Source organism: Salvelinus alpinus, chromosome 13, assembly GCF_045679555.1.
Source record: "Salvelinus alpinus chromosome 13, SLU_Salpinus.1, whole genome shotgun sequence".
Classification (NCBI taxonomy): domain Eukaryota; kingdom Metazoa; phylum Chordata; class Actinopteri; order Salmoniformes; family Salmonidae; genus Salvelinus; species Salvelinus alpinus.
This window is the reverse complement of record NC_092098.1, coordinates 50931388-50958887: the sequence shown is the minus strand read 5'-3', so window position 1 is coordinate 50958887 and position 27500 is coordinate 50931388. Positions and strand designations below refer to the sequence as shown.

The 27500-nt window shown below is 43.6% G+C and overlaps 2 protein-coding genes across 2 annotated transcripts in view; one reads left to right on the top strand and one right to left on the bottom strand.

Annotated features, from left to right (window-relative positions):
- hpda (4-hydroxyphenylpyruvate dioxygenase a) overlaps positions 1-9202 on the top strand; it is a 22234-nt gene extending 13032 nt beyond the window's left edge. The window contains exons 10-14 of the mRNA XM_071339785.1: positions 1-150; positions 3172-3243; positions 5743-5865; positions 6149-6265; positions 8481-9202. The exon at positions 1-150 is cut by the window's left edge and continues 13 nt beyond it. Of these exons, the coding sequence (XP_071195886.1) occupies positions 1-150; positions 3172-3243; positions 5743-5865; positions 6149-6265; positions 8481-8567 (549 nt within the window). The 3' untranslated portion in view covers positions 8568-9202. The remainder of the gene's footprint in view (positions 151-3171; positions 3244-5742; positions 5866-6148; positions 6266-8480) is intronic.
- LOC139537900 (E3 ubiquitin-protein ligase RNF43-like) overlaps positions 8978-27500 on the bottom strand; it is a 222891-nt gene continuing 204368 nt past the window's right edge. The window contains exons 3-8 of the mRNA XM_071339783.1: positions 23930-24004; positions 23630-23764; positions 17570-17671; positions 16791-17064; positions 14438-16060; positions 8978-13990 (exon numbers count right to left, since the gene is read on the bottom strand). Of these exons, the coding sequence (XP_071195884.1) occupies positions 13965-13990; positions 14438-16060; positions 16791-17064; positions 17570-17671; positions 23630-23764; positions 23930-24004 (2235 nt within the window). The 3' untranslated portion in view covers positions 8978-13964. The remainder of the gene's footprint in view (positions 13991-14437; positions 16061-16790; positions 17065-17569; positions 17672-23629; positions 23765-23929; positions 24005-27500) is intronic.

Here is a 27500-nt window from a genome sequence, read left to right as displayed (position 1 = left end):
TTGCTGTTTCACCGATTCTGGTCGATAGACGACAAACAGATCCACACACAGTACAGCGCCCTGAGGTCCATCGTAGTGACCAACTATGAGGAGACCATCAAGATGCCAATCAACGAACCTGCTCCCGGCAAGAAGAAGTCGCAAATCCAGGTCTGACCCCTTGACCATTAACCTCTCTGTGTGTGTACTTGTGTGTGTCAGGGGAGGACGGCTCATAATAATGGCTGGAATGGAGTAAATGGAACGGTATCAAATGTGTTTTAAGTGTTTCATACCATTCCATTTACTCCATTCCAGCCGTTACTACGAGCTCGTCCCTCCATTAAGGAGCAACTAAAATCAAATCCAATGTTATTTGTCACATGCTTAGTAAACCACAGGTGTTAGACTAACAGGGAAATGCCTACTTATGGCCCTTCCCAACAATTCACAAAGAAAGAAAGAGAAATAATCGAAGAATAGGTGTCACGTGATGTTGCGAAGCAGGGTGGTTGTCTGAAATGAGCCTCCCGATTAAACACTTCCTACTTGCTTAACGTTCGATAGAATAGTCCATTTAGTAGAATTGTTTTATCAAAGTTTTTCAACAATATCTGCGTTGAATTCAGCTTCAACATGTAGCACAATCGCTAGCGTAGCAACTAACAGGGCTAGCTCTGTTGCTAGCACTTCAGCAAGCATGACGTTGAAAGGGCAGAACATAGAACCCAGCTTATTGTCGGCCTTGCAATCATCCCTACAGTAGGCCATGCAAGAAATGGGTAGAGTCAGCACCATTCTTGAATCTCTTGAACCGGATGTCTCTCAGGTCAAGCAATCTCAGATGGATATGCAAGAAGGTGTATCGGTCATATTACAGAGGCTAGATGAGACGGAAGGTCCTCTGACGTTATGTCATTGTCTTGTGTTACTTATTTATTTTTTATTGTTTTCATTTAATAACTATTTTCTTAACTATGAACTGCATTGTTGGTTAAGGGCTTATAAGTAAGCATTCCTTTGATTCCTTTGATTTCCTTCGACCTCATGACTTGGTTTTTGCTCTGACATGCACTGTCAACTGTGGGACCTTATATAGACAGGTGTGTGCTTTTCCAAATCATGTCCAATCAATTGAATTTACCACAATTGGACTCCAATCAAGTTGTAGAAACATCTCAAGGATGATCAATGGAAACAGGATGCACCTGAGCTCAATTTCGAGTCTTATAGCAAACGGTCTGAATAGAGACGAGGTCCTGCCTTGTCCAGTGTTGGTGTGTGTGGACCACGTTAATTCCTTAGTGATGTGGACACCGAGGAACTTGAAGCTCTCGATCTGTTCCACAACAGCCCTGTCGATGTGGATGGGGGCGTTCTCGGCCCTCCGTTTCCTGTCGTCCACGATCAGCTTCTTTGTCTTGCTGAGGGAGAGGTTGTTGTCCTGGCACCACACTGCCAGGTCTCTGACCTCCTCCCTGTAGGCTGTCTCGTCGTCGTCGGTGATCAGGCCTACCACCGCTGTGTCGTCGGCAATTTTAATGATGGTGTTGGAGTCGTGCGCGGCCACGCAGTCGCGGGTGAACGGGGAGTACAGGCCGATGGGCCCCCCGTGTTGAGGGTCAGCGTGGCGGATGTGTTGTTCCCTACCCTCACCACCTGGGGGAAGCCCATCAGTAAGTCTAGGATCCAGTTGCAGAGGGAGCTGTTTAATCCCCATGGTCCTTAGTTTTAGTGATGAGCTTGGACGGCACTACGGTGTTGAACGCTGATCTGTAGATTAATGAATAGCATTCTCACATAGGTGTTCCTTTTGTCCGGGTGGGAGAGGGCGTTCTGAAGTGCAATATGATATATATCTGTGGATCTGTTGGGGCGGTATGGGAATTTGAGTGGGTGTCTGGGATGATGGTGTTGATGTGAGCCATTACCATCTTTTATTAACATTTCATGGCTACAGATTTGACGAGGTGATAGTCATTTTCACAGGTTACCTTGGTGTTCTTGGGCACAGGGACTATGGTGGTCTGCTTGAAACATGTACCTATTACAGACTGGGTCAGGGATAGGTTGAAAATGTCAGTGAAGACACTTGACATCTGGTCAGCGCATGCTCTGAGTACGTGTCCTGGTAATCCGTCTGGGCATTGTGAATGTTAACCTGCTTAAAACATCTTACTGACATTGGCTACGGAGAGCATGATCACACAGTCATCTGGAACAGCTGATGCTCTCATGCATGGTTCAGTGTTTCTAGTATCGAAGCGAGCATAGAAGGTATTTCGCTCATCTGGTACGCTCGCGTCACTGGACAGTTTGCGACTGGGTTTCCCTTTGTAATCCGTGATAGTTTGCAAGCCCTGCCACATCCGATGAGCATCAGAGCCGGTGTAGTAGGATTTGATCTTGGTCCTGTATTGACGGTTTGTAGGAGTGTTTTGCAGGATTTCTTATAAAATACCGGATTAATGTTCTACTCCTTCAAAGCAGCAGCTCTAGCCTTTAGCTCAGTGCGGATGTTACCTGTATTCCATGGCTTCTGGTTGGGATATGTACGTATTGTCACTGTGGCGACGACGTCGTCGATGCACTTATTAACAAAGCCGGTGACTGATGGGGTAAACCCCTCAATGCCATCGGACGAATCCTGGAACATATTCCAGTCTGTGCTAGCGAAACAGTCCTGTAGCTTAGCATCCGCTTCATCGCACCATTTTCGTATTGAGCGTGTCACTGGTACTTCTTAGTTGAGTTTTTACTTGTAAGCAGGAATCAGAAGGATAGAGTTATGGTCGGATTTTCCAAATGGAGGGCAGAGGAGAGCTTTGTACGTGTCTCTGTGTGTGGAGTAAAGGTGGTCTAGAGTTTTTTAGCCTCTAGTTGCACAGATGACATGTTGCTAGAAATTAGGTAAAACAGATTTCAGTTTTCCGGCATTCAAGTTACTGGCCAATAGGAGCTCCGCCTCTAGATGAGCATTTTCTTGTTTTCTCCTGGCCTTATACCGCTCTTTGATTGAAGTCTTAGTGCCAGCATCGGTTTGTGATGGTAAATAGACAGCTACGAAAAATATAGATGAAAACTCTCTTGGTAAATAGTGTGGTCTACAGCTTACCATGAGGTATTCTATCTAGCCACCTGTGTTTATGTGTGTGTCAGTATTTAAACTTGATTGTGGCCTTATTTCAACAGGAGTATTGCGACTACAACGGAGGGCCTGGTGTCCAGCACATCGCCCTGAACACATCCGACATCATTCAAGCTGTAAGTCAATCATATATTTTCTGACGAAGAAAGAAATACAGCATTACAGTGCCTTCAGAAAGTATTCATACCCCTTGACTTATTCCACATTTTGTTGTTACAGCCTGAATTCAAAATGGATTAAATCGATTTTCCCCCTCACCCATCTACACACAATATATCATAATGACAAAGTGAAAACATTGTTTAGAAATGTTTGAAAATTTGTTGAAATTGAAATACAGAAATATCTAATTGACATAAGTATTCACACCACTGAGTCAATACTTTGTAGAAGCACCTTTGGCAATGATTACAGCTGTGAGTCTTTCTGGGTAAGTCTCTAAGAGCTTTACACACCTGGATTGTGCAACAACATTATTTTCAAAATTCTTCAAGCTCTGTCACATTGATTGTTGATCATTGCTAGACAACCATTTTCAGATTTTCAAGTAGATTTAAGTCAAAACTGTAACTCGGGAACATTGACTGTCTTATTGGTAAGCAACTCCAGTGGATATTTGGCCTTGTGTTTTAGGTTATTGTCCTGCTGAATGGTGAATTAATCTCCCAGTGTCTGGTGGAAAGCGGACTGAACCAGGTTTTCCTCTAGGATTTTGCCTGTGCTTAGCTCCATTCCGTTTCTTTTATATCCTGAGAAAACTCCACAGTCCTTAACAATTACAATAATACCCATAACATGATGCAGCCACCATTTATAATTGAAAATATAGAGAATGGTGCTTAATAATGTGTTGTATTGGATTTGCTCCAAACATAACACTTTGTATTCAGGAAAAAAAACATGAATTGCTTTGGACACATTTTTTGCAGTATTACTTTAGTGCCTTGTTGCAAACAGGAATATTTTTTAATTCTGTACAGGCTTCCTTCTTTTCCCTCTGTCATTTAGGTTAGTATTGTGGAGTAACTACAAAGGTGTTGAGCCATCCTCAGTTTTCTCCTATCACAGCCATTAAACTCTTAACTGTTTTAAAGTCACCATTGGCCTCATGGTGACATTCCTGAGCGGTTTCCTTCCTCTCCGGCAACTGAGTTAGGAAGGACACATGCATCTTTGTAGTGACTGGGTGTATTGATACACCATCCAAAGTGTAATTAATAACTTCACCATGCTCAAAGGGATATTCAATTTGTATTTTTTTAATTTACCGATAGGTGCCCTTCTTTGCGAGGTATTAGCAATCCTCCCTGGTCTCTGTGGTTGTAACTGTGTTAGAGATTCACTGCTCGAAATACATATATTGTATGTGTGGTGTACAGAGATTAAGTAGTCATTCAAAAATCATGTCAAACACTATTGTTGCACACAGAGTGAGTCCATGGAATTTATTATGTGACTAGTTAAGCAAATTTTCACTCCTGAACTTATTTAGGTTTGCCTTAAAGGGTTTGAATACTTATTGACTCAAGACTTTTCAACTTTTCAACTTTATATTTTTTATTAATTTGTAAACATTTTGAAAAACATAATTCCACTTTGACATCATGGGTTATTGTGTGTAGGCGTTACCCAACAATCTCAATGTAATCCATTTTAAACTCAGGCTGTAACACAACACAATGCTGAAAAAGTCAAGGGGTGTGAATACTTTCTGATGGTACTGTATATCAGTTGAATATTTACAATCCATGCAGATTCATAGCTTTAAAAAACTTCTTCAGGATTGGTGGGTCCCCCACAGGACGGGGTTGAGCTAACGTGGGCTAATGTGATTAGCATGAGGTTGTAAGTAACAAGAACATTTCCCAGGACATAGACATATCTGATATTGGCAGAAAGCTTAAATTCTTGTTATTAATCTAACTGCACTGTCCAATTTACAGTAGCTATTACAGTGAAATAATACCATGCTATTGTTTGAGGAGAGTGCACAGTTTTGAACGTGAAAAGTTATTAATAAACAAATTAGGCACATTTGGGCAGTCTTGATACAACATTTTGAACAGAAATGCAATGGTTCATTGGATCAGTCTGAAACTATGCATATACACTTCTAGTGGCCAAAATCTAAATTGCACCTGGGCTGGAATAATACATTTCAAAGATGATGATGGTACAAACAAAATACAAAAAAACGGAAGGGTTTTTTCTTTGTATTATATTTTACCAGATCTAATGTGTTATATTCTCCTACATTCCTTTCAAATTTCCACAAACTTCAAAGTGTTTCCTTTCAAATGGTACCAAGAATATGCATATCCTTGCTTCAGGGCCTGAGTTACAGGCAGTCATTTTAGGCGAGAATTTTTTTTTTTAAAAAGGGCCCGATCCTTAAGAGGTTTTAACGGGGACATTCTAAGTAAGCAAGCACAGGCAAGACTTGCCCTGAGACATAGCTGTATACTCCCCCTACTCCATGGCATAGAGCTATGTCTCAGGGCAAAGGCAAGGCATTGGAAATACTGCATAACCATCAGCTTCAACCATCTCGTCTTCTTCTCTTGGGTTAAGCAAGTAGTGACAGGCTTAAGATCATCTACCCTGTCTTAAAACAGATCGTGAACCTCCGAGCCCGGGGGATGGACTTCCTGACGGCCCCTGATGCTTACTATGAGAGCCTGAGGGAGAACCTCAAGACATCCAAGATCAAGGTGAAGGAGGACCTCAAGAGGCTACAGGTATACAGAGCGTCATGTCTTTAAATCACATACTGGGGCTCTATCTCAATTCATCTTCCTTCGATTCCTCACATCCTCTCCTCTCGTTTCTTTCTCAAAACGTATTGAAGGAAAAAGTCCTAGGTTCCTCCCCTCTGACCGTTTTAAGAAGCAAGGCGCAAGGAATCGAGGACAGACAACTTTGAGAGAGAGCCTGAGTGTAATTTAAAATCAGAGCTGATACTTTTTTGCTCAGTGTCCAGATGTCCTTATTCATTCTCTCTGTCTGTCTTGCTGAGTCAAGGAACTGAAAATCTTAGTTGACTTCGATGACAAGGGCTACCTGCTCCAAATCTTCACCAAACCCGTGCAGGACCGACCAACCCTTTTTTTGGAAGTCATTCAGCGTCACAACCACTTTGTAAGTATACCAGATACTAGGAGACCAGAAGTCAATTAGCTTTCCCTCTGATTACGAGGGCTTCCTAAATACCTTTCATTTAAAAACCACTAATGCCAGATTCTTATAGTCAAAATATTAATTTTTGGTGAAATTAAAACTACCTATAAAAGTGGCCCGGTATCACTTGTATACATATCTATTGCTATCCCTTTATAGGGGGAGTATAGTCCAATAGCCCCCATTTCTCTCTCTCTCTCACACACAAAGTCACCACATGCCCTTCCATGTAAGTCCATAAAACCGGGAAACACATGTGTACACTTGCGCGTGTTAACACCTGTTTACCGGCTGCCACCCAGGGCAAACACAACACAGAGTCATAAACGATAAGGTAATCTATCACAGGTGCAGATTAAAGACCGACTGTAGCAGAGAGCTGGAACTGAGGTAGAGTTGTGGTTTGGGTTTCTCACTACCTGTTAGAACAGGCTCCATCAGTCACACGTCGGCGTTTCACAGTCTAGTGATGTGCAGAGGATTGGTTATGCCTGAAACTCAAAACATTTAGGTACACCACACCAAAGGAACTGTGGGAGAAACCGCCAACATGTTTCTTGGTCTTTACCGTCTTTATCTTTTTATTACCTCTTTCAAATATTTACATGATTTACTTGGAGCTCATAAATAAAATGTACTGGGGCGAGTTGGCGTTTGAACGTACATCTCTGGGGCAGTGTTTAACTCTTTAGCCACGGTCTCAGGAAGTCAACACCAAAGCCATCGTAGACTTTATCCTTGACAATAGCCATCGTAGACCTTATCCTTGACAATAGCCATCGTAGACCTTTATCCTTGACAATAGCCATCGTAGACCTTTATCCTTGACAATAGCCATCGTAGACCTTATCCTTGACAATAACCATCGTAGACCTTATCCTTGACAATAGCCATCATAGACTTTATCCTTGACAATAGCCATCGTAGACCTTATCCTTGACAATAGCCATCGTAGACCTCATCCTTGACAATAGCCATCGTAGACCTTATCCTTGACAATAGCCATCGTAGACCTCATCCTTGACAATAGCCATCGTAGACCTTATCCTTGACAATAGCCATCGTAGACCTTATCCTTGACAATAACCATCGTAGACCTTATCCTTGACAATAGCCATCGTAGACCTCATCCTTGACAATAGCCATCGTAGACCTCATCCTTGACAATAACCATCGTAGACCTTATCCTTGACAATAACCATCGTAGACCTTATCCTTGACAATAGCCATCGTAGACCTTATCCTTGACAATAGCCATCGTAGACCTCATCCTTGACAATAACCATCGTAGACCTTATCCTTGACAATAGCCATCGTAGACCTTATCCTTGACAATAGCCATCGTAGACCTTATCCTTGACAATAGCCATCGTAGACCTCATCCTTGACAATAGCCATCGTAGACCTCATCCTTGACAATAACCAAAAGCTGTCAGTGAAGTCATACTTTTCAGCCGTTACAATAAGATACACGGAATGAGGCAGAATGAGGCAGAATAAGATACACGGAATGAGGCAGAATGAGGCAGAATAAGATACACGGAATGAGGCAGAATAAGATACACGGAATGAGGCAGAATGAGGCAGAATAAGATACACGGAATGAGGCAGAATAAGATACACGGAATGAGGCAGAATAAGATACACGGAATGAGGCAGAATAAGATACACGGAATGAGGCAGAATAAGATACACGGAATGAGGCAGAATGAGGCAGAATAAGATACACGGAATGAGGCAGAATAAGATACACGGAATGAGGCAGAATGAGGCAGAATAAGATACACGGAATGAGGCAGAATAAGATACACGGAATGATGCAGAATAAGATACACGGAATGAGGCAGAATAAGATACACGGAATGAGGCAGAATGAGGCAGAATAAGATACACGGAATGAGGCAGAATAAGATACACGGAATGAAGCAGAATAAGATACACGGAATGAGGCAGAATAAGAATTAACTGATGATGTAACAGAGCTTTAATAAATACATTTCATTGATTGACTGAGTTGGACCCCTGTGTGTGTGTGTGTGTGTGTGTGTGTGTGTGTGTGTGTGTGTGTGTGTGTGTGTGTGTGTGTGTGTGTGTGTGTGTGTGTGTGTGTGTGTGTGTGTGTGTGTGTGTGTGTGTGTGTGTGTGTGTGTGTGTGTGTGTGTGTATCCCACCACAGGGCTTCGGGGCAGGAAACTTCAAGTCTCTGTTCGAGGCCATTGAGAAGGACCAGGATGCCAGGGGAAACCTCACCGTTTACAACTAATATCACACCACCATTGTACGGCTACGCCGACGAAGCCACGTTTAATATGTTGTACTCAATGTTCCATGTTGTATGGCTTTGCTTAAAGAGATTTAGGACAGAGATTTAGCACCTATTTTGATAAATGTATGGGACAAGTTGTTGAAAGCAATTAGAAAAGCAATCTGTGTAATTTCTCTTTACCTACGATCACTGCGATAACATGCCTTCCACCTTTTACCTTTGCAAGGTAAGCGCCAGCATATATCTCGCCAGTGACAACACGATGATAATTCCGATACACGACTGAAACATTTACATGAATTGAATGACCTAGTTTTACAGTGGGATTTGTCAGATAAATACAAAAAAAATTGTTAATTTTTATATACAATTTAGACCATATTCAGCACCAGAGGTTTTTATTTCAAAATAATTTATTTGCATATAATTGGAATGATGCCACGTTGATACATCTGTGATGGCACACAGTTTCATATAGATATGGTTTCTATACAGAAACCATGTAGTATTTTTCAAAACCTGGACCAACAAAAAAAAAATGGATAAATATATTAGTAAATAAATATATTAGTGACATATCACCATATTGAAATGTTCTATTATATATAAAATACAACACTTTATTTCATTTATGTTTTTGTCTGTCTCTTTTTTTTTTGTACACAAAGTATCCAACATATACTGACAGATCCCTTTCGTTTCCATGGGGACCGTGTTCTGATAAAAGCCATTTCAGCTCATTATGCATTCGAAAAAACAAAACAATAATCACAAACAGAAAGGGACACCAAGAAAAGGATAATAAAATCGCCCAACCAAAATGTTTCAGGGATTTTGAAGTGTTATATTTCATTGTACTGGTCATCGGCATAGTTATATTGCTTTGATTACTTTTCGTTGAGTTTTTCCCTGTTAAATATAAAGCAAAAGTGCTAGTTGGTTGTGATTTAGTCATTTCCAGCTCAGACTAGGGGGCTGTAGCCTGGAATGCAGAAAGATTTTACAATGTTTGTTTTAAAGCGAAACATTTGTGGTCGCAGTGTTCAGTCTGGTTTAACCAGGCTATAGGGGACTGTTCTCTACAAAGTGTTCAGTCTGGTTTAACCAGGCTATAGGGGACTGTTCTCTACAAAGTGTTCAGTCTGGTTTAACCAGGCTATAGGGGACTGTTCTCTACAAAGTGTTCAGTCTGGTTTAACCAGGCTATAGGGGACTGTTCTCTACAAAGTGTTCAGTCTGGTTTAACCAGGCTATAGGGGACTGTTCTCTACAAAGTGTTCAGTCTGGTTTAACCAGGCTATAGGGGACTGTTCTCAACAAAGTGTTCAGTCTGGTTTAACCAGGCTATAGGGGACTGTTCTCTACACAGATATATAACAGACACAACCTGAAGTATTAGCGAGAGAAGCTGTCACCAAAAACACATTAGAAAACGAGTTATGGGTAAAATAGGGGGCTGTAATCTATAGATTATCCATGATTTTTGACTGCATACGATTCCAACGTGTTTTTGTAAAGTAAAACCTAGAGAATTGGGTTTAGATTGCCGGAGGAGGAACAGAAATAACACGAGCTTAATGTATTAGGTTATTTGATGATCTAAGATAATAATAAACTTCAACCGATCCACAGGAGGTAGTGAATGAAGAGCACGCAACTAACCCTTTTGAAAACTGACTTCATAAAAGGCACAACTGAAGTCAATAGAATAGCTGGACTCATCTCATAACTGGTTAGGAGCGTTACTACCGTCGATCAGCCACGTGACATTTAAAAGTTGTTTTAAGTGCTTCCAACTATTTAGAAAATACTCTGGGGATCAATAGGTTTATTCAATTCAACGTTTACCGTTTGCCTCGGACGCAATACAGTCTCCTTGCACATGTCCACTGAGCCTCCATGTATACATATACAGTAAGAACTAAAATATATTGGAGGATATGTACAGTACCAGTCAAAAGTTTGGACACCTACTCATTCAAGGGTTTTTCTTTATTTTTTACTATTTTCTATATTGTAGAATAATAGTGAAGACATCAAAACTATGAAATAACACATATGGAATCATGTAGTAACCAAAAAAGTGTTAAACAAATCCAAATTTATTTAATATTTTAGATTCTTCAAAGTAGCCACACCCTTTGCCTTGATAGCTTTGCACATTCTTGGCATTCTCTCAACCAGCTTCACCTGGAATGCTTTCCCAACAGTCTTGAAGAAGTTCCCTCATATGCTGAGCACTTGTTGGCTGCTTTTCCTTCACTCTGTGGTCCAACTCATCCCAAACCATCATAATTGGGTTGAGGTCGGGTGATTGTGGAGGTCAGGTCATCTGATGCAGCACTCCATCACTCTCCTTGGTCAAATAGCCCTTACACAGCCTGGAGGTGTGTTTTGGGTCATTTTCCTGTTGAAAAACAAATGCTAGTCACCACTACGCGCTAACCAGATTGGATGGCATATCGCTGCAGAATGCTGTGGTAGCCATGCTGGTTAAGTGTGCCTTGAATTCTAAATAAATCACTGACAGTGTCACCAGTAAAGCACCCCCACACCATCACACCTCCTCCTCCATGCTTCACAGTGGGAACCACACATGCGGAGATCATCCGTTCACCTACTCTGCGTCTCACAAAGACACTGCGGTTGGAACCAAAAATCTCTAATTTGGGACAATCAGTTCCACCGGTCTAAGGTCCATTGCTCATGTTACTTGGCCCAAACATGTCTCTTCTTCTTATTGGTGTCCTTTAGTAGTGGTTTCTTTGCAGCAAATCGACCATGAAGGCCTGATTCACGCGGTCTCCTCTAAACAGTTGATGTTGAGATGTGTTTGTTACTTGAACTCTGTGAAGCATTTATTTAGGCTGCAATTTCTGAGGCTGGTATCTCTAATGAACTTATCCTCTGTAGCAGAGGTAACTCTGGGTCTTCCTTTCCTGTGGCGGTCCTCATGAGAGACAGTTTCATCATAGCGCTTGATGGTTTTTACAACTGCACTTGAAGAAACTTTCAACGTTCTTAAAATGTTCTGTATTGGATAACCTTCATGTCTTAAAGTAATGATGGACTGTCGTCTCTTTGCTTATTTGAGCTGTTCTTGCCATAATATGGACTTGTTATTTTACCAAATATTGCTATCTTCTGTATACCATCCCTACCTTGTCACAACAAAACTGATTGGCTCAAATGCATTAAGAAGGAAAGAAATTCCACAAATTAACTTTTAACAAGGCACACCTGTTAATTGAAATGCATTCCAGGTGACTACCTCATGAAGCTGGTTGAGAGAATGCCAAGAGTGTGCAAAGCTGTCATCAAGGCAAAGGGTGGCTAATTTGAAGAATCTCAAATATAAAATATATTTTGATTTGTTTAACACTTTTTTTGGGGTTACTACATGATTCCGTTATTTCATAGTTTTGATATCTTTACTATTATTGTACAATGTAGAAAATAGTAAAAAAAAATAAAGAAAAACCCTTGAACGCGTAGGAGTGTCCAAACTTTTGACGGGTACCGTATAACTACACACATTTAACATGACTTTTCTGTCCTCTGGTGTTTTTCATCTCCTGGGATGTTAGATCCAAGTGAGACATTCAGGGAAAGGGCTTGACTGACCGAGCGGCACCGGGCTTCTATTTAAGGCCGCAGGTTTGTTTGGTTGTGAATAATGTATGTTCCCAAAGTTGAATGAATAATGAATTATCATGGCTTTCCTCCAGTTATTACATAGTAATTATGTATATCATATTTTGCTACAATGTTTAAGATAAGGGCACCCCTGGTGAGCTATAGCTGCTGGTAGATGGGTAATGGAAAGGAGACAATATCCTTGCTGGTGGATAATGATAGGGTTGTGTAATAGGTGATGGGGTTAAAGGTCAGGGGTCAGGGGTGAAGAGCAGACGACATGGTTCATGTCCTTCCTGAGCCGAGCGAAGCTCCACCCACGCTGCTGTTCTGGTGGCAGACCTACCTTTAGGTTCAAATAGAATTTGAAATATTTCACATACTTGAGCATTTGCATACTTTATCCTTACTGGAGTGCACGCCAGATGGGCGGGGTTTACATTTTTAGGACTATAACATTGGTCCCATGGAGCCAGATAAGCTGAATCAAGCACAGCTACAGTATTTGAAATATGTCAAATACAGTTTGAATCCAGGTCTGTGTGGAGGGGCCCTCCATCCTTCACTGGCCACCAAACCAGCGCTTAGGTCAAACATACTACGTAACCACTGGTAACATGAGAAATGACATGAGCAAAACAAAAATAGCTTGTAATAACATAGATCAGTCTGGTTCTTTCTTTTAACCATGAAAAACAAAATGACAAAAAAATGTTTTTACCGAACAGCAAAACAAACTAAATGTGATGGAAACAGCTGCCATTATTGAATGAACCAACACAAGTCCCCATACTAGCCTCTAATGACCTTTCAGGATGACCTTTCAGGAGGACCTTTCAGGATGACCTCTCAGGATGACCTTTCAGGATGCTCACTGCTTGTAGGTCCAGCTAAGAAAATAAATGTTCTCCCCCAATGACAAGTTTCTTGTCTCTTTTCCGTAGCTCCGAGTACCATAGAAACCCACGCCGATGGGAAACATTTCTGAATCTGACTTGCGTTAGGCTGGAAAGAGCAAGAAACCTCCATGTAATACATGATCCAATGGTTGTCTACATACTGTATCTACACAAATAAAGGACTTTATGGATATTAAGGATGTGTGGGGGAAAATAAAGTATTACTGAGTAGTACCTCATAGTATAATTGATTAAGTACTCAATCAACCAATCAGACATCCAATATGTCCATGTGACTTCTAACGAGGGAGATAGTTGGGGGAATTTCGTGATGTTGAATCGAGGCTCAAGCCCTGAGCAGTGATCATTCCTTATGGTCACTAAGGCAAACCTGGGAACTTGTTGGTATTGAATTCTTCCTGTAATTTACAAAACAAAATAAAAACAAGACGGAGAAAAACAAACAAAAAAACAAACATTTCCAGCATCTCCCAGTCAGTCTCCATCTTGAAACACAATCACTAAGCAACAACAAAACTCCCAATCAAACACATTGAAATACTGGAATTTAACAATGAATTAGAGCAATTTGAGGTCCATACATGACTTGTGCTTATTGTTTGAATTGATGGTCAAAATAAATAAACTTCAAAACAATCAGAATCTCAGACTCATTTTGATCGTTGATGGACAGACGGAACTCTGAGCACTGACTGGGGGATTCTGGGAAGTGTAGTCTGAATGCAGCTATTAAATGTGGAATTATTTGGAAGACTTGAGAAACATGGCCGTGCGATGATTTCCGTTCCGGCTCCTGTGTAAGTAGCAGCGTGACGTTGGAGATGCAACTAGCGAGTCCTCACACGCCGGACTCCTCCTCGGATCCTGGAGGTAGAGAAGAAGACGACAGGTTAATTTACCTCTCCAACGCACAGAGACATGACGCACAGGATGTCAGGAAGAACGACACATATGGGGCTCTTCCTCAATTCCTCTCTCCTCACCTTCTTTCCCAAAATGCAATTCATTCAACTTCCCTCCAATTAGGTTGATACGGAGGTGAGGAGATCACGGAAAGACAAATTGAGCTTAAGACATAAAAAACGATGACCTTAGATAATACCATTCCTATGAGGGAAACGATGACCTTAGGTAATACCATTCCTATGAGGGAAACGATGACCTTAGATAATACCATTCCTATGAGGGAAACGATGACCTTAGGTAATACCATTCCTATGAGGGAAACGATGACCTTAGGTAATACCATTCCTATGTAGCTATAAATCATATGTAGCTATAAAAAAAGTTAAGGACTGGTTGAACACCCACCCTGATTATTGTGTAATGTTTGGCAGTATAAACAAAAGTCTGTGTTGCGGTCGTCCACTGGGCTGTGGGGACCGTGGTGGCGCCTGCTGGATGGGGGCGGGGTTCTGTCCGTAGGGACCCCCAGCCCGGGCTCAGAGTGGGCCTGCTGCACCCGCTTCTGCCACACCACATGGTGGGGCCCTCCACAGCAGGGCCACTCCTCTAGGCCCCCCAGGGGCCTCATTCCTCCAGAGTCCAGGATGAGGGGCACAGGCATGGAGAGCAGAGCGGGCGGCAGGTCGGGCGGGGGGCAGCAGTAGCCCTGGTCATAGTGGATGTAGATGCTACAGTCGTCCTGCAGGTCCAGGTTCTGTTGGAAACGCACCGAGGGCCCATCGAGCACACAGTCGCCCAGCCGGCCTGCCCTCCGGTGGGGGTGGCCCCCGTGGCTGTGGTCCTGGTGGCAGCAGGTGGTTGGGGGTGGTAAGGGGGCTGGGGTTACCAGGACTGGAGGGGGACCTGAGGGGTGGCTGAGCTCATGGCCCTGACCCTCTGTCCCGTGGCCATGGGCCCCTCTACTGTCTGTGTGGTCTGCCTTAGGGCAGTGACAAGGGCTGTCTTTCAGAGGGCACACTGGGGAATCTTTGTCCAGAGCCGGGGGAGATCCTGACTCAGGGCCAAAAGCAGCAGCAGTAGCCCCCAGCTCCTCGTCCGATCCCCTGCCTGGCCCCTGGTCCTGGGCGTGCTCCCTCTCCCCTTCCTCTCGGTAGTGGTGGTGACGGTGGCGGTGGTAGTGGACGTGGCTAAACACAGCCTGCTGCTGTTCCTCAGAGCACCCTCCTCTTCTTCCTCCTCCTCCTCCTCCTCCTCGTCCTCTGTCTCTGTTCACCACTGAATCCAAGGACCTGGGTCTCTGGACCCCTGCCTCCATGCTGTCCCTGCGGCCTGTCGGCCCCGGCCCGTAGTACACAAACGGATCATAGTCACTGCTCAGGGAGCTGCGGAACGTGGACCAGCTACCGTACACACCCTGCAGGGACACGTCAGTACAGTTGAGTACCGAGTCACTGGAGGAGCCGTGACAGGGGCCAGAGCTGGAGTCACTGGCCGGCCCATCAGCCAGGTAGCCACTGCGCTCTGTCCGGTAGCTCCCCGCAGAGCAGCTGCCCCCCTCGTTCCCCCGGCTGTGGGCTCCCCCTGCGGAGGCGCGGGGAGCAGAGGAGGGGGCGTGGTGGAGCCTGGAACTGGAGGCGTTGCGCTGGGAAGGGCAGCCGGAGCGGTAGGCGTGGCAGGAGCGGCGGGGCCCGGGGCCGTAGTGGGTCTCCATAGGGTGGCCTGCTGTCTTGCAGCTGCCCCCGGCTCTGTGGGGCCTTCCGGGGCCCTCTGCAGGGTGGAAGTATCCGCAGCCAGGGCCCAGGGGCCGGCTAGGGAGGAAGCGGTGGGTCTGGGGGTCCAGAGGCGGGGAGCCGCTATAGTGGCCCAGGGAGGGGTATGGACCAGAGGGGCCGCGGGGGTAGTGAGGCCTCATGGAGAAGGGGATGGGGTGCTGGGGGAAGGAGTGGGCGTGGGGGTGTAGGAAACCCTGGCTGTGCTCGGGGGTCTGCTGTAGTCTGGTCCTCCGTGGCTGTCCAGACAGCTCTGAACCTGTGGAACATTACAACACACAGTCAGACAGACAGGCTACACACACAGACAGACAGACAGACAGACAGACAGACAGACAGACAGACAGACAGACAACACACACAGAGAGACAGAGAGACAGAGAGACAGACAGACAGACAGACAGACAGACAGACAGACAGGCTACACAGACAGACAGACAGACAGACAAGCAACACATACCCAGTCAGACAGACAGACAGGCAACACACACCCAGTCAGTCAGACAGACAGACAGGCAACACACACCCAGTCAGACAGACAGACAGACAGACAGGCAACACACACCCAGTCAGACAGACAGACAGGCAACACACACCCAGTCAGACAGACAGACAGACAGACAGGCAACACACACCCAGTCAGACAGACAGACAGGCAACACACACCCAGTCAGACAGACAGACAGACAGACAGACAGACAGACAGACAGACAGACAGACAGACAGACAGACAGACAGGCAACACACACCCAGTCAGACAGACAGACAGGCAACACACACCCAGTCAGACAGACAGGCTACACAGACAGACAGACAGACAGACAGACAGACAGACAGGCAGACAGACAGTCAGACTGGATTTTTACTGTATAATTCCCTTATCCAGTATAATAGTAATACAGCTGAAGAGTGTGTAAAGGAGTGGTTCTTGTGCTTCCTCCTCTTAGGCCCGTTGTAGAGCTCCCCTAGTGGCTATGTCATGTACTTACCCATGATGTTGTGCATGCAGAGGGGACAGGTGCGGTGCTGCAGCAGCCAGGGGTCCACACACTCCTTATGGAACTCATGAGCACACGAGATGATCCTCAGGTCCTGTCCCTCCAGGAACTCATCCAGACAGATGGCACAGACGGGGCTGGAGTTAGAGCTGCTATTAGACCCCCAGCCCCCACGGTGGCGCTGTGAGCCCCCGCAGCCCTGAGAGCTGTACGTCCGCGTCTCCAGACGACTGATGGCTCGCATCGTCTGCTGGTGGACTGAGTCCTGTGGTCATAGAGGAACAAGCCGCGTGGGACGGAGGTTAGAGAACTGAACCTCAGAATGGACTGACATGTGTCAAAGTTCAAATTCCAGGGAGATTTTCTGGTGAACGTTTCAGCTGTATATACAGTGGCCACTATCCTTAGTGTTTGGTCTACAGTTTGAGGACTTACGCTAAACCACTTTCAGATGGCTGTATTCTGCAGAGATAAAGACAAACCACTTTAAGATGGCTGTATTCTGCAGAGATAAAGACAAACCACTTTAAGATGGCTGTATTCTGCAGAGATAAAGACAAACCACTTTAAGATGGCTGTATTCTGCAGAGATAAAGACAAACCACTTTAAGATGGCTGTATTCTGCAGAGATAAAGACAAACCACTTTAAGATGGCTGTATTCTGCAGAGATAAAGACAAACCACTTTAAGATGGCTGTATTCTGCAGAGATAAATACTTCGGTATTGAGAGATAAAGACTTTGGTAAAAGACTTTGTTGACTGACTCACCCAGGTTCTGCTGGACTTGCATCGGTACCGGAAAGCAAAGATCGAAACGATGGCCAGAATAGCAAGGACTATAGTGAGCAGGACAACAACATCATAGTGGGGCTGGAAAGCGAGAGAGAGGAGAGAGAGAAATGAGAGAGACAGAGAGGGGAGAGAGAGAGAGAGAGAGAGAGAGAGAGAGAGAGAGAGAGAGAGAGAGAGAGAGAGAGAGAGAGAGACAGAGAGAGAGACAGAGAGAGAGAGAGAGAGAGAGAGAGAGAGAGAGAGAGAGAGAGAGAGAGAGAGAGAGAGAGAGAGAGAGAGAGAGAGAGAGAGAGAGAGAGAGAGAGACAGAGAGAGAGAGAGAGAGACAGAGAGAGAGACAGAGAGAGAGACAGAGAGAGATACAGAGATACAGAGATACAGAGAGAGACGAGAGAGAGAGAGAGAGAGAGAGAGAGAGAGAGAGAGAGAGAGAGAGAGAGAGAGCAGAGAGAGAGAGAGAGATAGCAGAGAGAGAGAGAGAGAGAGAGAGAGAGAGAGAGAGAGAGAGAGAGAGAGAGAGAGAGAGAGAGAGAGAGACGAGAGAGAGAGAGAGAGAGACAGAGAGAGAGAGAGACAGAGAGAGAGAGAGACAGAGAGAGGGAGAGATCTATAAGTCTGAACAGTAATGGTACATGGGCAACAGCCCCAAACAGTTTCAGCTGGACTTTCACCGAATCAAAGAATTAGCCCAGCAGGAGAAGCTCTCCCTTGAGAAAGATACCCCCACCCCTAGCGGGTCAGACCAGACCTCTTCATTACATAACCCCACAGACAAGCAACCCCACAGACAAGCAACCCCACAGACAAGCAACCCCAACCGGAAAGTCAACCTCCCAGCACAGAGTACTACTCCCTCATTGACATGAAGGATACATTTACCCAGCTGGAGGTAAGGCAGGTGGAGATGGAACAGCAGGTGATTACACTCCAGTCAGCACAGACCCAGACAACAGTCCAGCACAACAACACCCCCTTAACCAGACCCGGAGAGCTGGAGGTGGAGAGCGACATATCTGCACTCTGGACTGTGGTGAGACAACTTCAACAATATAAAAAGCAAGAGCAGGAGAAGAACAGAGCACTAGAGGAGAGGATCAGACTGCTGGAGGAGAGGGCGAGGGAGATGGAGGAGAGGGTGAGGGGGATGGAGGAGAGGATCAGACTGCTGGAGGAGAGGGTGAGGGGGATGGAGGAGAGGATCAGACTGCTGGAGGAGAGGGTGAGTGGTGTGGCGTGTGACAGAGAACAACCCATTAGAGAGGTGGCCACCCCCGCAGAGAAGCCAGCAGAACAGCCCACCTCAGCTCCCGACAAAAGTCTCGACACCAGAGCAGAACAGTCCACACCAGACCCTGACCATAGTCTCGACATCACAGCAGAACAGACAAATGAAGAACCCCAAGCCCAGGGGCTCTCACCCCCTCTGATCACCCTCCCCCTCCTGTCAGCCACCCTGATAGCCCTCCAGACAACCTCCCCACACCCACTGAGGACAAACACAAGCCACAGATTGTACTCCTTATGGACTCAAATTAGAAATATATACAAGAAAAAAAACTTTTCCCCAAACACAGAGTGTCTAAACTCTGGTGTCCAAACACCCAGCGTGCCCTAGACCTTCTGTCTGAGGACCAACTAGGTTCACCCAGCGCCCCCTAGACCTTCTGTCTGAGGACCAACTAGGTTCACCCAGCGCCCCCTAGACCTTCTGTCTGAGGACCAACTAGGGTCACCCAGCCACATAATAATACACCCAGGCACCAACGACCTGAGAATACAGCAGGAACGGGTGGCCACAGCACTGAAGGGAGTGATTGAAAAAGCTTCTTCTACTTTCCCCAAGTGGTTATCAACACCCTGCTACCACGACAGCGGGTAAACACAAGTATTTCCTGTGACTGTGCCTCAAAACCAAATGTTTTCCTGGCCCACTACTCCACCCTGGACTTGAACAGCCTCTACGACCAGGTCCACCTATACAAGGCAGCAGTGCCCACCTTCACCCGAACTCTAAAGGACATCGCTCTCAAACGCAGCCCCAACACTTCACACAGGAGCAACAGATCAATAGACACCCTGCCCAGACCAGCAAGACACTCTCCCAGACCTGCGGGACCCCCACACCGAGAGGACTTACATCCAGACCACAGCACCACCAGCCACATCCACATCCACACCCCCACCCCAACCAATCAACACCCCCCCCCCCCACATCAACCATGCCCACACCCCATTTAGGCCCCCTCAGATCAGACCTATGCCACTCCTGCCCACCCCATGCACCCCACCCCCGCAAAGAGGGCCTCAACATGGAAGTCACACATACACCCAGGCCGTGAGCAGGCAAACAGGCCCAACCCCCACTCTTACACTAGCCCAAGCCAATGGCAGGTACCAGATGCTCAGCAGGCTCTGCTCACACTTACTGGTCTGAGGCCAAACCACACGGCCAACAACATTGGACACTTTATGGAACACAAAGCCTTAACTATCTCATCCTGGAATATCCAAAGTCTGAGGTCATCTGCCTTTGGCCTAAAGAGCAGGAACCTGGACTTCACCAAAGAAATTGGAAATACAGACATTGTCATCCTACAAGAAACCTGGTATAGAGGTGACGGACCTACTGGTTGCCCTCTAGGTTACAGAGAGCTGGTAGTCCCATCCACCACACTACCAGGTGGGTGGTATAGAGGTGACGGACCTACTGGTTGCCCTCTAGGTTACAGAGAGCTGGTAGTCCCATCCACCACACTACCAGGTGGGAGACAGGGAAGGGACTCCTGGGGTATGCTAATTTGGTATAGAGCAGACCTAACTCACTCCATTAAATTAATCAAAACAGGAACATTTTACATTTGGCTAGAAATTCAAAAGGAAATGATCTCAACAGAGAAAAATGTCCTCCTGTGTGCTACCTATATCCCCCCACTAGAATCCCCATACTTTAATGAAGACAGCTTCTCCATCCTGGAGGGGGAAATCAATCATTTCCAGGCCCAGGGACATGTACTAGTCTGTGGCGACCTAAATGCCAGAACTGGACAAGAACCTGACACCCTCAGCACACAGGATAAACACCTGCCTGGAGGTGACAGCATTCCCTCCCCCTAGGCACAACTACGACAACATAACCAACAAAAGCGGGTCACAACTCCTGCAGCTCTGTCGCACGCTGAGTATGTACATAGTCAATGGTAGGCTTCGAGGGGACTCCTGTGGTAGGTACACCTATAACTCATCTCTTGGCAGTAGTACTGTAGACTACTTTATCACTGACCTCAACCCAGAGTCTCTCAGAGCGTTCACAGTCAGCCCACTGACACGCCTATCAGATCACAGCAAAATCCCAGTCTACCTGAACAGAGCAATACTCAATCATGAGGCATCAAAGCCAAAGGAACTGAGTAACATTAAGAAATGCTATAGATGGTAGGAATGTAGTGTAGAAACCTACCAAAAAACAATTGGGCAACAACAAATTCAATCCCTTTTAGACAACTTCCTGGGTAAAAGGTTCCACTGTAATAGTGAAGGTGTAAACTTGGCAGTAGAAAATCTTAACAGTATATTTGGCCGCTCAGCTTCCCTATCAAATCTAAACATCTCAAAGAAAAAAAAAAAGAAAATGAACAACAATGATAAATGGTTTGATGAAGAATGCAAAAATCTAAGAAAGAAATTGAGAAACCTGTCCAACCAAAAACATAGAGACCCAGAAAACCTGAGCCTACGCCTTCACTATCGTGAATCATTAAAACAATACAGAAATACACTACGGAAAAAGAAGGAACAGCACGTTAGAAATCAGCTCAATGTAATTGAAGAATCCATAGACTTTAACAAACAGATCACCGACCATTCCGAAATCCCACCGCACCTTCTCCGCTATGCAATCTGGTTTCCGAGCTGGTCATGGGTGCAACTCAGCCACGCTTAAGGTCCTAAACGATATCATAACCGCCATCGATAAAAGACAATACTGTGCAGCCGTATTCATCGACCTGGCCAAGGCTTTCGACTCTGTCAATCACCACATTCTTATCGGCAGACTCAACAGGCTTGGTTTCTCAAATGACTGCCTCGCCTGGTTCACCTACGCCTTCGCAGATAGAGTTTAGTGTGTCAAATCGGAGGGCATGTTGTCCGGACCTCTGGCAGTCTCTATGGGGGTGCCACAGGGTTCAATTCTCGGGCCTACTATTTTCTTTGTATACATCAATGATGTCGCTCTTGCTGCTGGTGATTCTCTGATCCACCTCTACGCAGACAACACCATTCTGTATACCTCTGGCCTTTCTTTGGACACTGTTATAACTAACCTCCAGTCGAGCTTCAATGCCATACAACTTTCCTTCCGTGGCCTCCAACTGCTCTTAAATGCAAGTGAAACTAAATACATGCTATTCAACCGATCGCTGCCCGCACCCGCCCGCACGTCTAGCATCACTACTCTGGACGGTTCTGACTTAGAATATGTGGACAACTACAAATACCTAGGTGTCTGGTTAGTAAACTCTCCTTCCAGACTCACATTAAGCATCTCCAATCCAAAATCTAAATCTAGAATTTACTTCCTATTTCGCAACAAGCCTCCTTCCCTCATGCTGCCAAACATACCCTCGTAAAACTGACTATCCTACCGATCCTTGACTTCGGCGATGTCGTTTACAAAATAGCCTCCAAAACTCTACTCAGCAAATTGGATGTAATCTATCACAGTGCCATCCATTTTGTCACCAAAGCCCCATATACTACCCACCACTGCGACCTGTATGCTCTTGTTGGTTGGCCCTCGCTTCATATTTCGTCGCCAAACCCACTGGCTCCAGGTCATCTATAAGTCTTTGCTAGGTAAAGCCCCGCCTTATCTCAGCTCACTGGTCACCATAGCAGCACCCACCCGTAGCATGCGCTCCAGCAGGTATATTTCACTGGTCACCCCCAAAGCCAACTCCTCTTTGGCCGCCTTTCCTTCCAGTTCTCTGCTGCCAATGACTGGAACGAATTGCAAAAATCATTGAAGCTGGAGACTCATATCTCCCTCACTAACTTTGAGCATCAGCTGTCAGAGCAGCTTACAGATCACTGCATCTGTGCATAGCCCATCTGTAAATAGCCCATCAGTAAATAGCCCACCTGTAAATAGCCCATCTGTAAATAGCCCATCAGTAAATAGCCCATCTGTAAATAGCCCATCTGTGCATAGCCCATCAGTAAATAGCCCATCTGTAAATAGCTCATCTGTAAATAGCCCATCTGTGCATAGCCCATCAGTAAATAGCCCATCTGTAAATAGCCCATCTGTAAATAGCCCATCAGTAAATAGCCCATCAGTAAATAGCCCATCAGTAAATAGCCCATCTGTAAATAGCCCATCAGTAAATAGCCCATCAGTAAATAGCCCATCAGTAAATAGCCCATCTGTAAATAGCCCATCTGTGCATAGCCCATCTGTAAATAGCCCATCTGTAAATAGCCCATCCAACTACCTCCTCCCCATATTGTTATTTATTATTTTGCTCCTTTGCAACCTGGTATCTCTACTTGCACATTTATCTTCTGTACATCTATCTCTCCACTGTTTAATTGCTAAATTGTAATTACTTCGCCACTACGGCCTATTTATTGCCTTACCTCCCTTATCTTACCTCATTTGCACACACTGTATATTGATTTTTCTATTGTATTATTGACTGTACGTTCATTTATGTGTAACTCTGTGTTGTTGTTTGTGACACACTGCTTTGCTTTATCTTGGCCAGGTCGCAGTTGTAAATGAGAACTTGTTCTTAACTGGCCTACCTGGTTAAATAAAGGTGAAATAAAATTTAAAAAACAACCACTACCTCCACCAGCCTATCCTCTGTTTACCTTCCGTTGCCGGGGTCCTGTTACCATGGTTCTCAGGGGGAGGGGCCAATGTCAAACTAGTAGAGGAATAGGGCTTTTACTATAGATGTATACTTCATAGTATAGACTGTAACTAACAAGCTCTTGATATCCTATTCCCCATGTATGTATGTCATTCTTTACCCATTTGGGGTCCTCCCTCTTGATGTCGATGCGGATTCTGGCCTCCTCGTTCCTGTTGACCAGTTCCATCAGCGTCTCAGCATCCTCAGCCTGCATCAGCACCACCGGACGCAGCAGGGAATCTGACTCATGCAGCTACACGTGTAGGTGTGTGTGCATGTAGGGGTGTGTGTGTGTACATGTAGGTGTGTGTGTGTGTTGGGGGAAGACACACAAGAAGGGGAAGACACAGAATGTTTTTTCAGCTCAGTCTACGTTACTGTCCTCTGCTCTCGCGGACGGAGCTCCAACATTCCTCACCTGGAACTTAGCGTTGACATCATCGGTGACATCAAAGATGACAGCCTGAGCCCCTCTCTCCAACGCCAGGCGAGCCTGAGAGAGAGAGAGCGAGGAAGAGGGAGAGAGATAGAGAGAGTGAGAGCGAGAGAAAGTGAGAGAGAGAGAGAGAGAGAGGGAGAGAGAGAGAGAGAGAGAGAGAGAGGCAGAGAGAGAGAGAGGCAGAGAGAGAGAGAGAGAGAGAGAGAGAGAGAGAGAGAGAGAGAGAGAGAGAGAGAGAGAGAGAGAGAGAGAGAGAGAGAGAGAGAGAGAGAGAGAGAGAGAGAGAGAGAGAGAGAGAGAGAGAGAGAGAGAGAGAGAGAGAGAGAGAGAGAGAGAGAGAGAGAGAGACAGAGAGAGAGACAGAGAGAGAGAGAGAGAGAGAGAGAGAGAGAGACCACTGTGACTGACCCAAACTTAAGGAAAGCTTTGACTATGTACAGACTCAGTGAGCATAGCCTTGCTATTGAGAAAGGCCGCCGTAGGCAGACATGGCTCTCAAGAGAAGACAGGCTATGTGCACACTGCCCACAAAATGAGGTGGAAACTGAGCTGCACTTCCTAACCTCCTGCCCAATGTATGACCATATTAGAGAGACATATTTCCCTCAGATTACACAGATCCACAAAGAATTCGAAAACAAATCCAATTTTGATAAACTCCCATATCTACTGGGTGAAATTCCACAGTGTGCCATCACAGCAGCAAGATTTGTGACCTGTTGCCACAAGAAAAGGGCAACCAGTGAAGAACAAACACCACTGTAAATACAACCCATATTTATGTTTATTTATTTTAACTTGTGTGCTTTAACCATTTGTACATTGTTACAACACTGCATATATATAATATGACATTTGTAATGTCTTTATTGTTTTGAAACTTCTGTATGTGTTATGTTTACTGTTCATTTTTATTGTTTATTTGACTTTTGTATATTACCTACCTCACTTGCTTTGGCAATGTTAACACATGTTTCCCATGCCAATAAAGCCCCTTGAATTGAATTGAAATTGAAATTGAGAGAGACAGAGAGAGAGAGAGAGAGAGAGAGAGAGAGTGAGAGACAGAGAAAGTCAAGTGAAAAGTACACAAATAGAATGGACAACATATAGTATCACTGTATTCAACATATAGTATCACTGTATTCAACATATAGTATCACTGTATTCAACATATAGTATCACTGTATTCAACATATAGTATCACTGTATTCAACATATAGTATCACTGTATTCAACATATAGTATCACTGTATTCACCATATAGTATCACTGTATTCAACATATAGTATCACTGTATTCAACATATAGTATCACTGTATTCAACATATAGTATCACTGTATTCAACATATAGTATCACTGTATTCAACATATAGTATCACTGTATTCAACATAGTATCACTGTATTCAACATATAGTATCACTGTATTCAACATATAGTATCACTGTATTCAACATATAGTATCACTGTATTCAACATATAGTATCACACTGTATTCAACATATAGTATCACACTGTATTCAACATATAGTATCACTGTATTCAACATATAGTATCACTGTATTCAACATATAGTATCACTGTATTCAACATATAGTATCACTGTATTCAACATATAGTATCACACTGTATTCAACATATAGTATCACACTGTATTCAACATATAGTATCACTGTATTCAACATATAGTATCACTGTATTCAACATATAGTATCACTGTATTCAACATATAGTATCACTGTATTCAACATATAGTATCACTGTATTCAACATATAGTATCACTGTATTCAACATATAGTATCACTGTATTCAACATATAGTATCACTGTATTCAACATATAGTATCACTGTATTCAACATATAGTATCACTGTATTCAACATATAGTATCACACTGTTTTCAACATATAGTATCACTGTATTCAACATATAGTATTACTGTATTCAACATATAGTATCACTGTATTCAACATATAGTATCACACTGTATTCAACATATAGTATCACTGTATTCAACATATAGTATCACACTGTATTCAACATATAGTATCACTGTATTCAACATATAGTATCACACTGTATTCAACATATAGTATCACACTGTATTCAACATATAGTATCACTGTATTCAACATATAGTATCACACTGTATTCAACATATAGTATCACTGTATTCAACATATAGTATCACTGTATTCACCATATAGTATCACACTGTATTCAACATATAGTATCACTGTATTCACCATATAGTATCACTGTATTCAACATATAGTATCACTGTATTCAACATATAGTATCACTGTATTCAACATATAGTATCACTGTATTCACCATATAGTATCACTGTATTCAACATATAGTATCACTGTATTCAACATATAGTATCACTGTATTCAACATATAGTATCACTGTATTCAACATATAGTATCACTGTATTCAACATATAGTATCACTGTATTCAACATATAGTATCACTGTATTCAACATATAGTATCACTGTATTCAACATATAGTATCACTGTATTCAACATATAGTATCACTGTATTCACCATATAGTATCACTGTATTCAACATATAGTATCACTGTATTCAACATATAGTATCACTGTATTCAACATATAGTATCACTGTATTCACCATATAGTATCACTGTATTCACCATATAGTATCACTGTATTCAACATATAGTATCACTGTATTCAACATATAGTATCACTGTATTCAACATATAGTATCACTGTATTCACCATATAGTATCACACTGTATTCAACATATAGTATCACTGTATTCACCATATAGTATCACTGTATTCAACATATAGTATCACTGTATTCAACATATAGTATCACTGTATTCAACATATAGTATCACTGTATTCACCATATAGTATCACTGTATTCAACATATAGTATCACTGTATTCAACATATAGTATCACTGTATTCAACATATAGTATCACTGTATTCACCATATAGTATCACTGTATTCACCATATAGTATCACTGTATTCAACATATAGTATCACTGTATTCAACATATAGTATCACTGTATTCAACATATAGTATCACTGTATTCAACATATAGTATCACTGTATTCAACATATAGTATCACTGTATTCAACATATAGTATCACTGTATTCAACATATAGTATCACTGTATTCAACATATAGTATCACTGTATTCACCATATAGTATCACTGTATTCAACATATAGTATCACTGTATTCAACATATAGTATCACTGTATTCAACATATAGTATCACTGTATTCAACATATAGTATCACTGTATTCAACATATAGTATCACTGTATTCACCATATAGTATCACTGTATTCACCATATAGTATCACTGTATTCAACATATAGTATCACTGTATTCAACATATAGTATCACTGTATTCAACATATAGTATCACTGTATTCACCATATAGTATCACACTGTATTCAACATATAGTATCACTGTATTCAACATATAGTATCACACTGTATTCAACATATAGTATCACTGTATTCAACATATAGTATCACACTGTAT